We start from the raw sequence: 17,307 nt of genomic DNA on the forward strand, positions 1-17,307 counted from the left end.
AACACTGGAGTAAGCCCCACCGCTATCTCCTCCGTAATCCCTGCACTCACACTCCCCTTTTCAAGACACACCTCATTCTAGCCGTTCACCTCTGTCCTCCCCTTCGAAATGAGATGGAAAAGTTTCATTTTGTTTACTTCTGAATTGCACTTTTCATTTTATTTTAGTTTTTGGCCACTGAAATAATACACTTGTTTTCAGACTTTCCCTCCTTCTTCACGGGAAGAGGTGAGAAAAACAATTAAATACAAAAACAACCCCATACGTTCCCCTTCTCTCTTTTTCCTCAAAAGTAAACTTTTTTAAAATTTGAGACTGCACGGTCTCCCACCCACTTTCTTTCTTGTTCCTTTGCCACTGACTGAAACAGAATGAATGCCAAGATTTTGTTTAGAGGGGTTGTGGGTTTTTTTTTTCCTTTTTTCCCTTTTTTTCCCTTTTGACACACCTTTTCCAAACTCCCTCATAGCTCCAATTCTACAAACACGTATGAATGTGCTTAACTTTACTACTCTGAGTAGTTCCATTGAAATCATTGGATTACTCCCACTAGTAAAGTTAAGCATGTGAAAGATGTTTGCAGAATCAAAGTTGAAATTCAGAAAAGTGGCAACAAGAAAAATGAAACAACACCTCTTTGTAACTTTTCACTTTTTCTTCTGCCATGCCATAATTTTTGCAAAAGTTTGAGACGTTTTGAAAAGTAATGGATTGGCAAAAGGAAAAAGGAAGGGGAGGGGGCTAAAAGGAACATACACACACCCCAGCTCTCCTCGGATATTATTTAGTTTCTTGCACTCAGTGACAAGATAAGTGAGAGAAACCCTACAACAACCAGAAATTTTGAAAGTCTATATAATAAGATTGTTATGCCGGAGCCTGCTCTGAGTCAGTGTGAAGCAATGGAAACAGCTGCAATCATGGCTGAGAGCACTTTGTTCAGAATATCACCAGGATGAATAAACACTGTACTGTGCAATCTGTTAATATCTCATTTTTAAGTTCTCAGCCATTTTGACTTTACAAATCACACTTGTGCAGTGTACAGCTACAGTATGGAATGTCTGTGCCATGCCAAGAGACCTAGACCATTGTGATATCAGGGTGATACAACCAATCACCACCCTTATTCTACAAGCTAGTTTGCATGCAGCAATTTCATTGGTTGTATGAGGGAGACTGCACTGAAGGTGGACCAACTGCCCAACCTGTGTGCCCAACTGTCACGTGCACAAAATACAAATCTCCCAGCTCAACTCTTTCTACATACAAATCAACACAACTAACACACACAGCCCCTCACCACAGCATACACCCTTCATTTATTACCTGCACAAACTAACAACTGTCCCAACACAACACACACAGTTTCCCACTCTCACTCATACTTACCATAAACTTGAGATGCAAAACTGCAGGTCCATTTCTAGCTCAAAATGAGATTTTTTGGGAAAACTGGTCTATTTCTAACCTTGATCGAGATCAGTTGAAGGAATAGTGTGAAAAAGATCAGGACTGAATGAACATGGGGAATGAATTCTTCATTTACCTCAGTAGAGAATGAATGAAGATGAATTATTCTGAAAAAAATCTTTGGAAAGAAGTCTGAAGAAAACTTCTATGTAAGTCTTCCACACCGATTTGGCCTAGGTGCCAAGTGAAGCTGACAGGTAGTTTGGAGGTTTTTCCCCCATCTCATCTTTCAAATTCTCAAACCATGAAATCTTGTACCTTCTAGCGATCCATTACCAGCCTATGGGGTACATTAAGCATGGTGAGCAGAGCATGATTCTACTCTGAAAAGTGACTTTGACTCTCAAGGTACATCTACACTGTAATAAAAGTCCCACAGCATGTCTGCAGCTGGGCCAGCTCAGCTGACTTGGGCTCATGGGAGGGATGGGTCTCAGAGCCCAGACCCTGAATGTCTACACTGCTATTTGTAGCCCTGCAAGCTCAAGTCAATTTAGCTGGGCTCTGTGACTGGGTACTGTTTTTTTTATTGCAGTGTAGACATAACTTCAGTGATTCCCTGTCAAATGTGCTCAGTTTACAGGAAAAAAAGGCAGAACTGCTGAATAAGGTGCCACTTTTATATAGTCTACTTCAGGAATCGGCAACTGTAGCGAGGCTCCCTGCTGCCCCGGAGGGGGATGAGCCTCTCTGGATGCCAAAGTGGGCGGTGCCAGCAAACCCTGCGCCCGCCCCTCAGAGGTCAAGGCGCAGGACAGGAAGTATAAAAGCCCGACTCCAGAGCTCACTTGTCTCTCAGCCACCGGAGTGACCAGACGCTTGTGGCGTAGCTCCTGGTGGGGAGACCACCGCGATTGGTGGCCGACCCGAAGACTGGCCAGACCAGCCAACGCCTGATACTAGCCCAAGCCCAGAGAGGCTGCCGAGCCTACCGCTCGCCCATTACCCCAAGGAACTGCCAGACCTACCGTGTGCCAGTTACCCCGAGGAGCTGCCAAACCAACCGCTTGCCAGCTATCCTGAGGAGCCTATGGGGTGTGACTCCGCGGAGGATGCCGTCCAGACCCAGGTACCTCTAGAGGGGGAGATAGGAAGTAGTCCGGGGGCAGCTGACCCGAGTCTGGCGGCAACACTGCCAGAGCCAATGTCAGTGTGTTGTGGTCAGGATCCCCACTGACACAGCAGTGGGTTTTCTGCCGCTGCTAGGGCCCTGGGCTGGGACACAGTGGGGTGGGTGGGCCTGCATCCCCCTGCCACCCACCTCACGGGTGGCAGTCTCCCCCTCTCCCGGGCTGCTCAGAGCCAGGAGCCTGGGGTTTGCTGTTCTGACTGTTTGTTTGTTGCCCCGCCCTGACCCAGGGCCTGGGCTTGCTAATATTGAACTGTTTGCTCAGCCCCTGCCAGAGGGCCGGAGCTGCTGACTGTTTACCGCACAGCCGAGCTAATTCCCTGACACACCTGATCAAAGTAGTGAGGCAGTCTGGCTCCCCGCCGCCCTGTAGGGGAACGAGCCCCGGCCAACCAGCCTACAGCAATCTTTGGAACGCGGCCCGTCAGGGAAATCCACTGGCGAGCTGGGATGGTTTGTTTACCTGCAGCATCTGCAGATTCGGCCAATCGCAGCTCCCACTGGCCGCGGGTCACCATTCCAGGTCAATGGGGGCTGCGGGAAGTGGTGGCCAGCACATCCCTCAGCCTGCGCCGCTTCCCGCAGCCCCCATTGTTCTGTAAGTGACTTTCTTCTAGAACAAAGTGTTCGGGTGAGAGAGGGGAAGCAGGGAGAGAAGAGAACATCTTCCCTCCAGGTATCTCTTGTCTCCTGATCAATCCTTATCTCTTACACACAAAAAATGACCTTATTTTCATGGGTTCTGTTTTGAGGGTGGCTGTATGTCACAAACACATGGCTATGAGACTCCAAATTTGTATTATAAACTCTACCCTGGGTCTTGAATGAGCATTTCAAATCTCAAGCAGATCATTGTATCTTTGTTTGGAGGGAGGACTAAAAATTCAGTTTTAAGCAGAAACCATGTTGTATCCTAAGTTCTGATACTCTTAATACTGCCTCATGATCCCACCTGAGAACCACTGACCTGGAGGATACATACCTTTCATTCCTGGCTTTCGGCTTCTGGATCCTCATTTAACTGTATCTACATAGGAAAGCAATGAAAATGTAAAAATGTTTGAAATTTGTTCAGCTATGTTAGCTATCACCTCAAGTGTCCCTTTAACCGTGCTTGCTGGCTGGTCAGTTCTGCAGCTCTGGCCATCCAAGGATTGTTATAGCTAGAATAAGAATAAATAAAATTTGTCATCATGATACACATTATGGCCTTTACATGAACACAAATTAAAACCATGCACTAAAGACACCATAAATAGCTCCCATTCCACCAGTTTGTGGTGTTCATGCAGCATCCCGCATCAGAAAGCTGCCCTGAAGTGGCAGGTGGGGCTTCCTCTGATGTAGAAGAATCCTCAGGTGTTTTAAAAGATGGGATGGCGAGTTCTATGCCACCTGATCAACCTAAGGAGATGAAAATGGCAGGAGGGGATGGGGCTGGCAGAGTGGGCTGTAAGGCATCAGCGCCAGATTAAGTCAATCCAGGTCCCTGTGGAGCCCCACCATGCCACTAACTGATTATTCATCTAGACAAGTCCACAGGTCTATTGTTATAGGCTCTCTGCAAACTCAGGCAGGCTTCACTGTATCAGTTACACTAGGCTCATGTTTCAAGCTCTTCTTCACAACCATGAGGGATAGAAACCTGTTTTTAAAAAAACTGCCAAGATACTGATGTTATCAGGTGTCTTCAGGATTCATAATAGCCATGCTGAGCTCTAGTCTGAGAGGAAAGAGTATACCTCAGTATAATACATTGTAATAATTTGAGATTGCTACCTGTTGACTTGATAATAATAGTTTGAAATGTATTTAGCCCAAGCCAGGATTCAGTTAATACCTCTCCAACAGGAAGCAATCTCAAGCTATAAACGTCTAGGTAAATGGAACTTGCAATGCATCCAATACCTCAGCTATCCTTTTGACATTTAATCAATCACAAATGCTGACACCGTAAGCATTATTTCTTAATTCAATTACTTGTTCATTCTTTGCTTTGGATTATATTTATATTGCTGTGTTAGTTTAAAAGATAAAACTACTTCTGAGTTCATATTATTAAAAAATAATATGATACCCTTTAATTCATGGTTTTAAAATCCTTTAGCTTAATTTTGTCACTAACAATATCACAGGAAGGCAACAGTTTGGTGGCAAATCAAATTAATCTCTTTCTGATTATGCAATATGATTTTTTGTGTGCTAATTGCTCTCCTGTGCTGCACCTTTGATTTCTTCACACCTTACCTCCAGGCCTGGACAACAAAGGGACATCTTCCAGGAGCTTAGGCACGACACCTCCTCAGACAGCAGAGGGAACGGGAGCTCTTGATGAGAGCAGCTCCAGGAAGAAAACAGGTGCTGCCAGAACTAGCATTGGTGTTTCTGTATGGGATACAATTCCTTCCAAGACAAAGAGGCTATTGCTGAGTTGCAGGGGGCTGTGCAAGAAATCGAGTATTGCCACCTCTACAATCTAGCCTGATGTCAGAACTGCACTGATGGCCAAGCATGGTGTTGGAGGCATTGTGTTCCTAGATGCATTGTCATCCAGAGCAGATGCAAAATTCACAACTCCTCTCTGCCAGGTCATGAAAAATGGAAAGAGTGCCACTGGAAAAGCAGCAGAGCTGATCCCACCGTCCTGGCTACAGTCCATCTTATTTCATTACATTTTGCTTCCAGAAATTCTCAGCTTTTCAATTCCATGTGAAATTCTTCTCTTCCTGGCCTAAAAAGATGTGGTGTTTTACTGTTAAATGTTAAACAATAGTCCTGTGTGTTGGTGTATATTTACACAAGCAGTTGTAAAGTGTTTTGAAGTACTGGAAGCTCAAAAAAGTTCTGGCTGAATTGAGGGATCTCTCAGTTTTTGTGGTACTATGGAGAACCAATGAGAATATTTTCAAAGTCCAATGAAAAGGTTTTCTGGGGCACTGCATCCTTACTTCTACAGGTTCTCTTTTTTGCTGATTCTTTTCTTGGCTTTTTTTCTTCCTGTGATCTAGAAAGCATAGACAGATTAACCCCGCCTTAGTGCTTTATATAAACATCAAACCCAGTAGAAGGAAAAGATGTTACATCGAGAAAGTCACTGGAGCCTCTGTGGTATGAAAGTGAAACTAGAACCCTTCAGAAAATGGGGTTTTAGAGTGGTTCACTGATCCAAATTCCAAAAGACTATCGTCTTGCCGCAATACTAGAGAAAACAGGAAGATTTGCAAAACATTTTTGTAAAGAAGAGGTATGGCTGAAGTAATTAGTTTTTGGCATTTTGGTGTCATCAAAGTCATACCTGCCTGTGTCTCCTTTATTATTTCCCTGGTCCAATAAAATGAAATCTATATGCTTTGAAGCTAGAGGATTTATATCATCATACACACATGTATCAGCAGCTCTGGCAATAAAATCATTTTCTGCTAGAAGGGATCCGACCCTTCCCATCACAACAGGATCAACGTCAATCGCTCTGAAAGGAAATTATAACCAACAGCACCGGCGCACCATGTAATTGTCACCAATCTCTTTTTTCCCCTTCGCTGTTGCCTCTCTTTGCCCATCAGCTGGCTCTTCCCACAGTGATCCAGTGTTCCCCTCAGTTCTTTCTCTCCCAGAATTGCTTTGTAATTACTGGCTTAATCTCCCTCATACTGTGGCCTCTTCCTGGGGGTGAAATGTGATGCTTTAGGACTGGAAAGCAGCTGTACTGGCCTCCTATCCCTGCCTGCTGTGCTGCACTGAGACATGGGGGAGTGAGGGTGTAAGCAGAAGGAGCCATGAGGAGGGAAGGAGAAGGAGAAAGCCTGGACTGCCAGCTCTGGGAATAGTTGGGAGTTAGAGCTAAAGGGCGTAAGTGGGAAATCAGTGACACATAGACCCTGGTGCTAGTTCTCTGCATGGGGTGAATCTCAGTTTAAGGGAGGCCTGAGGTATGTTTTTTATAATTTATATAATTTTTATATTTATAATTTTAACCCCAAAGAAGATTCCAAGTTAAAGGGATATTTGCCATCCCAGCTCTCACTAAATGATGGTAGATGGGCTGTATATTTCATCTACTTCCCCTTGCCTTCTAATTTACTTTATAAAGTTATCCTTTTTCTTTATAACTCCTGTGGGAAATAAGGAATATTTAAAATGGATGGTGCAATATGCTCTAACAGTGATATTTCTTTTAAAAGGCTTTAAAATATGCATGAAATGAGCAGGGTTGATACTTACACCACACAAAGGGCGCTAGAAGAATAAGGAGAGAAATTGCAGCAGTGATAAGGATGGCAGCTGTGTTGTCAAAAAATGGTGAGCAGCCTTTTCCTGGAGGTCAAAAGAAGAAAGGAATGAAATACCATGTCACTAGTTTATTTGCTCAGGGGAATTTCCGCAGCTGGGATTCTGAGTTTCACAAGGGCCGGGGCTCAGGCGCTTGTAAAAGCCCTGCAGCTGGCAGAGAAGAATTCTCCTGATGCAGTAGTGCAGGGATCGGCAACCTTTGGCACGCGGCTCACCAGGGTAAGCACCCTGAAGGGGCCGGGCCGGTTTGTTTACCTGCCGCGTCCGCAGGTTTGGCCGATCGCGGCTCCCACTGGCTGTGGTTCACTGCTCCAGGTCAATGGGGGCTGTGGGAAGCGGTGCAGGCCAAGGGATGTGCTGGCTGCAGCTTCTCGCAGCCCCCATTGGCCTGGAGTGGCGAACCGCGGCCAGTGGGAGCCGCAATCGGCCGAACCTGCGGACGGGGCAGGTAAACAAACCGGCCCGGCCCGCCTGGGTGCTTAGTGCATATGTAACACCAACAGACCCCAGTCATTGGGAATCAAACCAGGGACCTCTGGAGCTTAGTGTATGAGCCTCTACCGCATGAGCTAAAAGCCACCTGGCTTTAGCTCTCTCTAAGTGGTTTTGGTGCTACTAGATGGGACAGAACACCACACCCTCTTTGCAAGCCCTGGTGTAGAAGGCTGGCCGGGAACCAGGCTAGACATGGGGAGGACATGCTGTGCCCAAAGGTCCCTGTAGTATTTAGTGCTATGGAGATTCTCAGCTGCCGTGGGCTGTGGGGGGAACTTGAAATCTTTATTTTGCACCAAATATAAATAAGTTCCCTTTTTAAAAAAAATGCATCTTTGCAGGAAAACACACGGTATAAATTTTAATCCATGAAGGATGGGGGCTTACTTTGGAGATGCTGGATGTTCTGTGTAAGGAAGATCGCAAACAACACAACTAGAATCACTCCCCCAAGAGCTGCAGTATCCAGAATGACACGGTACACTTGGAAAGAGAAAAGAAATAATAAAATGCTGCCATATTTGATTGACACAATTGAACATAGATGGAGATTGTTTTTTTTTTTCTTCTCTTTGTATGTAAGATCATTCCTGCTTCCTGTACAATTGCAAAAGCCTTTGAAACCTGATTCTTGAGGTGACCCATGGTGAATCTCAGCTCGCTCATGAGACTTCGGTGCAGCAAGTAGCAACAGGAGTCAACAGGTCTGCAATAGTTTATTGAGTTTTGTAACATGTTATGTGATGTTAAGCTCTCTGTACATATGTTTTCTTTGTTTAACATTTTAAGGCAAAGCAGGTATGGGCAAACGTTAAGGCAAAGTATCAGCCAGCAAGGGGTAAAGGTACAAAGTGCATTTAATCTGCTGCCAAATGCTAGCAGCTGCTCAGGAGGTGTGGGGCCTTGCCCGCATCACAGTCCTGCTGGCTATGGAATTCTGCAGGCATGCTAGCCAACTGCACAGTTTCTTGCTGGGTCAGTATTGTGTCTGGCTCCTTGAAAGATGAGGGGTAAGGGGTGGTGATTTTCCTTGTACATTCTTCTCCCTCTAGCCACACACACGGGCAGCCAAAACTTTGCCCTCAACATATAGGATACGTCTACATTCTGAGCTGGGGGTGTGATTCCCAGCTTGAGGAGACAGACCTGCATTAGCTCTCATTGCGCTACTGTGCCAAAAGTAGCAGTGCAGCCATGGGAGAGGCAAGTCGGCCTGAGTATGTACCTAGCGTCTCTTACGGGCACGTAGAAGTCTTTTACCTTCCACAAGTAGGGCATAGTGTTAAGCTCATATGAGGACAATTAGAATTGGAAAAAACAGGCCTAAGGCCACTAACTGGGGAAGTCTAGTTGTCACGCTTCATACCAACTGTGCCAACAAAGCTCAGCATTTCAAGAAATGTATTGTGTAACCAATGATAATTGCTACAATACATTACAGCTACACCACTCACTCTGAGAATCATAGACATGTAGGGCTGGAAGAAGCCTTGAGATCCTCTTGTCCATCTGCCTGTACTGAGGCAGGAATAATTGTACATAGGCCATCGCTGACAGATGTTTGTCTAATCTTCTCTTAAATGTCACACATATATAGGTACGTGTACAAATAACCTATTACTTACTTGTTTTCTTTTTAAACATCTCAAGGTGTTGGGGACAAATTGCCAAGACCACACTTATGAGAAGCGTTACCATGATCACCCACGTGAGGAAGATCATATACAATACAAGGGCTGTGGAGAGACCTGTGGAGAAATAGGGAATGAAACTAGAATTGCTGTACCTACAATTAGGCTCTGGTTCTGCAAATCACTCTGCCTGGGCAAACTCCTGCAACCACAAGGTGTCCCTTTGGAGGTCTGCCAAGATGGAGTAAGTAGCAGGATTGGGTCTTAGTTAAGATGACAGAAGGGCTGTTTTGGTTAATTCTGTTTCACTGTGGTTTAATAACTGCCAGCCAAAACATGTTAAGCTGGAGTTAAGGATGAGAATATGTATCAATAATAAACATCCCATCCTCAAAAGCTTTATAGACCCAAGAGATTCCTACTTAAGGCTAGATGTAAAAACAACCAAACACGATAGAGTGTGGAAACATATAGTTAAAGCACCCAAACAACCTTAATTCCACCCTGCAGGGATGCCACAAGGGAAAAAAAGTTATGGAAAAAACATTAATCTATTGTTAAAAATCTGTTTAAGCTAATAAGGGACTGCCAGAACCAAAGTTTCTTGTTATTAATTGTGTGGCATGACCACAGTGCAGGTTTAAGGAATGGGGGTCCCAAGCGGGTGAGGTGGTATGGAAGGGGTCAATGAGATCCCAGTTTACAAAAGGACTTAGGCACATATTTAGCTTTAAATACAAGTTAAAGTCCTGATTACTTCAGTGGGATTTAAGCACATGTTTGAAGGTGTGTTTAAGTGCTGACCAGAATATTGGTACTGTCCTGCTTTGAGGCCAGAACGGCAATATGGGAAGAGCTGGACATGATTTTCTTTCTTTCTCTTCCTTCCTTCCGGTTTTATAATAAAATTGGAGACCTGGGCACTTATCCTAGGGGCACCTCTCTCAACCCCGGCGGGGAAGACAGGTTTACTTACTAGTGGCTCTTTGACTCCATTTTAGGGCCCCTCCCATGTCCTACGAGTGCTGTGATTTATACCCTCATGTAGCCCCATCTAGCTTAGGGAAACAGCTTGGAAAAGTTTGGATCATTGGCTGTAGTAAGATAAAGGAGGAGCCTGGGGATGAAAAAGTGGTTGCCATCTTCTGGGAGTAAGTGCTGGTTAGAGCTTTAATTTGTATGGAGCTTTAATTTCAAATCTCCCATCTCGGATATGTACAGTGGCCTCCTGCCTTTTCTCCCCTTTTGCTGATTTTATGATTCTATAGTCCATATAACCCATGCTATAGTGACAGGGTGACATCCTGCCTCTGAATCTTCCAGGTATGAAATTAATAAGGTGCTTTTGCTTTTTGAGTCTAGGGCTGAACCTGCTCCTTTGACTAAGAGTACATTCACTTCTGCAATCTGTTCCATCTGCTTCATTCACTGCACACATACCCTTTAGTATGAGAACCAGGGTGGGCCTACCTTCTTCCCATATCCAGAAGACAGCAGCAGTGAACATCAGGATGGCCGAGACACACACCAGCCCATGGATGAATACGATAAGCCATCTCCACAGCTCTCCCGCTATGAAAGCAACAGATACATTAGTGAGTGACATCACCACCCCCATCACCAGTGATCCTGCTCTACAACATGGTGTCCTCCATCCAAGATCATGGTCCATGATCATGTAGAGCAAAATGGCATCCTCCACACAGCATGACCTTGCACGCACTGTACATGCAAGGTCATGCTGCATGGAAGATGCCATTTTGTAGAGCACATATATCCATATGTGGCCCGTGGAGGTGCCCCAAAACTAGCATCTGGCCAAAAGCACTGAAAAGTTTGGATCAGATTCTAAAATAAGGCAAAACCTTGCAGCTCAGAAGAGATCCCCTTTATCAAAGGGATGAATGGAGATAGTTCAGTATACACACACACAAGAGGAGAGTGGTGCTAGTTAATATTAAAAAGAACTTCTATAACTAATTAGGCCTGTGTTAATATATTGCCTAATCTATTAGTCAGTTATAGGAGAATTAAAGGGGAAAGGACCTTAAAATATTGCTGTGCCCATGCCTCTCACTTTGTAAAGAAGTGAGGACATAGTTATATCCTAGTATGCGTGTAATTAAAAAGAAATCTGGAAGTGGGGCAGGTTTAGGGGACCTCCATGCCATACTAGGAATAAGCTCTGTATTTTGTTAAGAGGCCTGAGAGGCCTGGGGTGAAAGTTGCCTCATACCAGCATGAGGTGGAGTAGCCCACCTGCTAAAGAGAAACCCAGACAAGTTTGATACTAAAATGAGCTGGGAAAGAGAGGAAGGGAGAGAAAGGAAAGGCTGATCAGTATTTAAGGTAAGTTAAACCAACGGGGTTGGGTGGACGGGGCACTGGCATGGGAGTCATAATAAAAAGGCCTCATCAGAAGATCTCAAAGCACTTTACCAAGGAGATCCATATCATCATCATAAGAAAGCAGCATAGGTTCTATTGACATCAATAGGAGCTGCTGGCTGCTCTGCACTAATGAAAGAAAATCGGGTCACTCATTTAGGTGCATCCACATGGATTTCAGACCCTAGCATTAGGAACCCAGGTTGGGAAATGTTGGCCTTGGAATACTGAAGATACCCAGGAGCTTTGGAATTTCTCAGAGAAATCTAATCAGATGTGAACGTGAAAACTGACATATAGTGAAGATAACTGAAGTATCCTGGTACAGGCGTATACAGTACCATCAGTTACTGCCAGAAGACCACATACCTTTTTGCTTTCAACTCTACTCCGTCACCTACGTTTTCATACACGGAAGAAATTAAGCACATTTTAGGTTTACTTGCAATTTACACGCTGTCAAAGATTGAAGGGAAATGAGCTGAAATACTTACTAATTTTTTTCTTTTCTGATTGACAGCACAAGATAATGAAGCCCAATCCAGATCCAGCAGCCAATGTTGTTGCAATAGCAAGAGCAACAGTAGAAATTTTCAGTGCATGCTTTAGTGAAGGCATGATACCTACAATATGGACACACAAATCCAAACCATCACTCGAAAGATGAGAGCAGAAAGGGCTCAGGAGGACTGAAAGCTGTTCTGTTTTCCCTGCTTTTTCTTTCTGCTTGAAGGATAGTGTAAGTGTAACACTGACAGACCCTGGTTGTCAGCAGGCAGGATTGAACCTGGGACCTCTGGAGCTTAGTGCATGAGCTAGAAGCCATATGGCTGTTAGCTAAGGCTGTAGAACAGGCTCATTAATCTTTCTGTAAGTGGTCTTGGTGCCACTAGATGGGACAGAACACCCCACCCAGAAGGTGTGTGGGTTACATAAGTACAATTTCCTTTCTGTCTGCAGTTCAGATCAGTGTCCCAAAGACTAAAATGGGGATGAACCTTCTCGCTGGGATTTGAGATACAATGAAAAGTAAGCCCCATGGGCAGCACTCTGGTTCTATGACTAGAGCTCCTAGGCACTACAGTAATACAAATGAATAATAATTAATAAAGCAGTTGTGAAACTTGGACACCTGGTAGGGGGTGCAAAGCTTTCAAACCTATGTAGCTATGTTGAGATCTTAATGTAGAATTTCCTCTGAAGATTCCCTAAGTCCTGCCTTAGGCTGCTGAGTGTTCAGAATGAGAAATGAGCCAGAATTAACTGGATCCACTGTGAAGGAAGATGCCTGGTACTAGTGAAGGTTCTGTTATGCTGATTGTGATGATCTGAGTGTTAAGATGAAGTGCCAAACCTGATGCTTACCAGTGCCACATGTTACTCATTTCTCCAAACTTTTCCAGTTTGCCAAAAAGTTTTTTTTTTAATTACCATGTCACTTGTGTCTCTAAATCACTTTGATGCTGTAGCTTTGTCAGGGTTAAAATGTGCCACTACTACTCATTAAGTCAGACCTTACTCCACAAATAGCCTGTGCTCAACTTTACAAGCCTGGGTTGCTAAAATTAGGCACCTAAATCCATATTATGGCAATAAAAAGTGGGGGTTTTAAATATACGGAGCATCCGCTGCTCCCTTGGCAACCAAGGGAGCAATGGATTCTCAGACCCACTGACAATCATAGGCGGCGAGTTATATGGGCCCGTGGTACCCATGCTCTACCTGTATTTAGGAACATGAGCCCGGCTCCACCAATGTTTGGGCTTACCATGCTTTGGGGGACCCTATGAGTTCAGGGCAGCCTGGGAGGTTGGTGGGGGGCCTAGCAGCAGCGAGCAACCTGGTGCCAGCAAGCGACCCGGCCCCAGCCTTCCCTGCTCTGCTCCAAGCCGCCAGGTCCTGCCATCGCTTGGTGGAGGGGGCAGAAGCTGGAAAGAGGTGGGTGGGGCTTGTGGTAAGGGGTGGAATGGGGGCAGGAAGGGGACAAAGCAGGGGCGGGCTGGAGCTGGGTCACTCGCTGCTGCTGGTGCCAGGCTCCCTGCTAACCCCCCAGGCCACCCTGGACCCCTGTGTCCCCCCGAAGTGCAGGGCCCCCCAAAGCACGGGTCCTGGGACGGTTGCTCTGGTCTGTCCTATGGACGGGACAGCTCTGCTTGGACCCATTCTGGGCACCACCAAAAATTATACAAACCTGGCGCCATGCTGACAATCAATCACTTGATTTAGGTGTTTAGATATGGATTTAGGGCCTAGATTCACAAAGGTATTAGTTTACTAAATCCCAGATTTAGGGGCCTAAGTCCTAGTTTTAGGCTCCCTTACGGCCCACAAAACTCCCCCTGAACCCTGTAGACACTTAAATTCCCTTGGCACCTACATTTTCATGGTCAAAATACCCTGGATGCCTAAGTTTCTGCCTCTGGGAACACGCACGAGTGCCGCCTCCTAGTCATCCAGGTGCCTGTCTTCCACCGCAACTCCAGTGGGATTCACGAGCCAGGGAAGTTAGGTGTTTTCCCACCTAACTCACTGTGGGGCCCAAACATGTTGGTGTGCTCTGAGTCTGCCTAACAGATTGGGTTCTGTTCAAAATCTGTCTTTAGGAAGAGGTGGTGCTACCCACCTTGTAACTTTTAGCCCAGTGGTTCAATCCCCCCTCAAGCAGAGAGAGGATTTGAACAGGGGTCTCCCACCTCTGCGTGCTCTGTCATTCTCTCCTGTTGGAACTGTTCCCATTCTCTCCTATTGGAACTGTTCCACTGTGATTAGACATTTAGAGTCACTGGACCAGAGAGAGTGAGAGAGAATGACTGTAACTCTGGAGCCTGGTGGTTAGAGGTGACAGACCCAGGATCCACTCCCCCTGCTCCAATAAGTCCAGGAGAGGGGTTCCCAGCTGGAAATCACAAGCAGGGCTTGGTGCCTCCCTGTAGCCTGGACTTAGGTGCTTATGTCTGTGAGAGGGGAGAGACTTAGAGGAGCCTCCTCTTGTTGGCATATTCCAGTGGTTAGCTTTGGTGGCTCCCCTCCTACCGTGCTGGCTTTTGTGAATTGGATTGAGTGCACATCTTTCCCCATCCATTGTATAGGGAGATGACATGCCTAATGCAGGCTGTGTATGTGTCTCGGTGTTTTGTTCCTGTGATTTCACTAGGGGTCTAAAAGCTATGCATTGTGACGCTGAGTGTTACAACACCTCATCCCTTTGTGAATCTAAGGGTATGTCTACACTATGGGATTATTCCGATTTTCTAGAAACCGGTTTTTGGCAACAGATTGTGTAAAGTTGAATGTATGTGGCCACACTAAGCACATTAATTCGGCGGTGTGCGTCCATGTACTGGGGCTAGTGTCGATTTCCGGAGCGTTGCACTGTGGGTAGCTATCCCATAGTTCCCACAGTCTCCTCCGCCCATTGGAATTCTGGTTTGAGATCCCAATGCCTGATGGGGCCAAAAACATTGTCGCGGGTGGTTCTGGGTACATCCTCCCCCTCCCTCCGGGAAAGCAACGGCAGACAACCGTTTCGCGCCTTTTTCCTGGGTGAACAGTGCAGACGCCATACCGCGGCAAGCATGGAGCCCGCTCAGCTCAAGAAAGCAGTCATGAACATTGTAAACACTTCGCGCGTTATCGTGCAGTTTATGCTGAACCAGAACCTGCAAAACCAGGTGACGAGGAGTAGGCTACGGCAGCGCGGCGACGAGAGTGATGAGGACATGGAACATGGAATTCTATCAAACCGCGGGCCCCGGCGCATTGGAGATCATGCTGTTAATGGGGCAGGTTCATGCCGTGGAACGCCGATTCTGGGCCCGGAAAACAAGCACAGACTGGTGGGACCGCATAGTGTTGCAGGTGTGGGACGATTCCCAGTGGCTGCGAAACTTTCGCATGCGTAAGGGCACTTTCATGGAACGTTGTGACTTGCTTTCCCCTGCCCTGAAGCGCCAGAATACCAAGATGAGAGCAGCCCTCACAGTTGAGAAGCGAGTGGCGATAGCCCTGTGGAAGCTTGCAACGCCAGACAGCTACCGGTCAGTCGGGAATCAATTTGGAGTGGGCAAATCTACTGTGGGGGCTGCTCTGATGCAAGTAGCCAAAGCAATCACTGAGCTGCTGCTACCAACGGTAGTGATTCTGAGAAACGTGCAGGTCATAGTGGATGGCTTTGCTGCAATGGGATTCCCTAACTCTGGTGGGGCAATAGATGGAACCCATATCCCTATCTTGGCACCGGAGCACCAGGGCAGCCAGTACGTAAACCGCAAGGGGTACTTTTCAATGGTGCTGCAAGCACTGGTGGATCACAAGGGACGTTTCACCAACATCAACGTGGGATGGCCGGGAAGGGTTCATGACGCTCGTGTCTTCAGGAACACTACTCTGTTTAAACGGCTGCAGCAAGGGACTTACTTCCCAGACCAGAAAATAACAGTTGGGGATGTTGAAATGCCTATAGTTATCCTTGGGGACCCAGCCTACCCCTTAATGCCATGGCTCATGAAGCCATACACAGTCAGCCTGGACAGTAGTCAGGAGCTGTTCAACTACAGGCTGAGCAAGTGCAGAATGGTGGTAGAATGTGCATTTGGACGTTTAAAAGGTCGCTGGCGCACTTTACTGACTCGCTCAGACCTCAGCCAAACCAATATTCCCATTGTTATTGCTGCTTGCTGTGTGCTCCACAATCTCTGTGAGAGTAAGGGGGAGACCTTTATGGCGGGGTGGGAGGCTGAGGCAAATCGCCCAGCCGCTGATTACGTGCAGCCAGACACCAGGGCGATTAGAAGAGCACACCAGGAAGCGCTGCGCATCAGAGAAGCTTTGAAAACCAGTTTCATGACTGGCCAGGCTACCGTGTGAACATTCTGTTTGTTTCTCCTTGATGAAAACCCACCCCCTTGATTGACTCGTTCTTTGTAAGCAATCCACCCTCCCCCTTCGATCCCAGCTTGCTTTCAAAGGAAATAAAGTCACTATCGTTTAAAAATCATGCATTCTTTATTAATTGATTATAAAAAGAGGGAGAGAACTGACAAGGTAGCCCGGGTGGGGTTTGGGAAGAGGATAGGAGGGAAGGAAAAGGCCACTAAAAAGTTCAAAGTAATGACAGCCTTTTGGTTGGGCTGTCCACTGGGGTGGAGTGGGAGGGTGCACGGAGCATCCCCCCCCCCGTTCTTACACGTCTGGGTGAGGAGGCTATGGAACATGGTGAGGGGGGAGGGAGGATATACAGCGGCTGCAGCGACACTCTGCTCCTGCTGCCGTTCCTGAAGCTCCACCAGACGCTGGAGCATGTCCGTTTGATCACGCAGCAGCCCCAGCGTTGCAGCCTGCCACCTCTCATCTCGAGCGTCCCTCGTGGCCTCACGTTCACTGGCATCTTTCCTGTACTTTGCTACCATGTCCTTCCACTCATTCAGATGAGCTCTTTCATTGCGGGTGGATTCCATGATTTCTGAGAACATTTCGTCTCGCGTCCTCTTTTTTTCGACGCCTTATCTGAGATAGCCTTCGGGACGGAGGAGGGAGACTTGAAAAATTTGCAGCTGCAGGAGGGAGGGAAAAAAAGTAGAGAAGTATTTAAAAAGATACATTTTACAGAACAATGCTTATACTCTTTCACGGTGAACAACACTATTCACTTTACCTAGCACACGTGATTTCGGTACAAGGTCGCATTTTGATCTTAATATTGAGTGCCTGCAGTTTTGGTGTTAGAGAACACAGATGCAGGTCCGGGCAACAGAATTCGGCTTGCATTGCGGCCATGGTAAGCCATTGTCTTTCGGCTTCTGCAGCTTTCCTACAAGCAGCGCCCTCCTTTCCCACATACCAAGCAAAGACCGTTGAGTGCTGCGGTTTTCCTGTTAACGTGCAGCAGCAGAAACCAAACTA

The 17,307-nt window shown here is 46.4% G+C and overlaps 1 protein-coding gene across 2 annotated transcripts in view; it reads right to left on the reverse strand.

The window, feature by feature from the left end:
* Positions 1 to 3,121: 3,121 nt before the first annotated feature.
* The window catches only part of LOC112125758, a 36,434-nt gene continuing 22,248 nt past the window's right edge, over positions 3,122 to 17,307 (reverse strand). The window contains exons 5-11 of one of the 2 annotated variants that reach the window (XM_026663147.1): positions 11,901 to 12,029; positions 10,489 to 10,590; positions 9,013 to 9,135; positions 7,775 to 7,870; positions 6,824 to 6,916; positions 4,850 to 5,606; positions 3,122 to 3,765 (exon numbers count right to left, since the gene is read on the reverse strand). In XM_026663147.1, the coding sequence (XP_026518932.1) occupies positions 5,365 to 5,606; positions 6,824 to 6,916; positions 7,775 to 7,870; positions 9,013 to 9,135; positions 10,489 to 10,590; positions 11,901 to 12,029 (785 nt within the window). In that variant the 3' untranslated portion in view covers positions 3,122 to 3,765; positions 4,850 to 5,364. The remainder of the gene's footprint in view (positions 3,766 to 4,849; positions 5,607 to 6,823; positions 6,917 to 7,774; positions 7,871 to 9,012; positions 9,136 to 10,488; positions 10,591 to 11,900; positions 12,030 to 17,307) is intronic. The other variant, XM_026663148.1, reaches the window with a different exon arrangement.

The sequence above is a fragment of the Terrapene carolina genome, unplaced genomic scaffold, assembly GCF_002925995.2.
Source record: "Terrapene carolina triunguis isolate 2854851 unplaced genomic scaffold, T_m_triunguis-2.0 Scaffold32710, whole genome shotgun sequence".
Lineage (NCBI taxonomy): Eukaryota > Metazoa > Chordata > Testudines > Emydidae > Terrapene > Terrapene triunguis.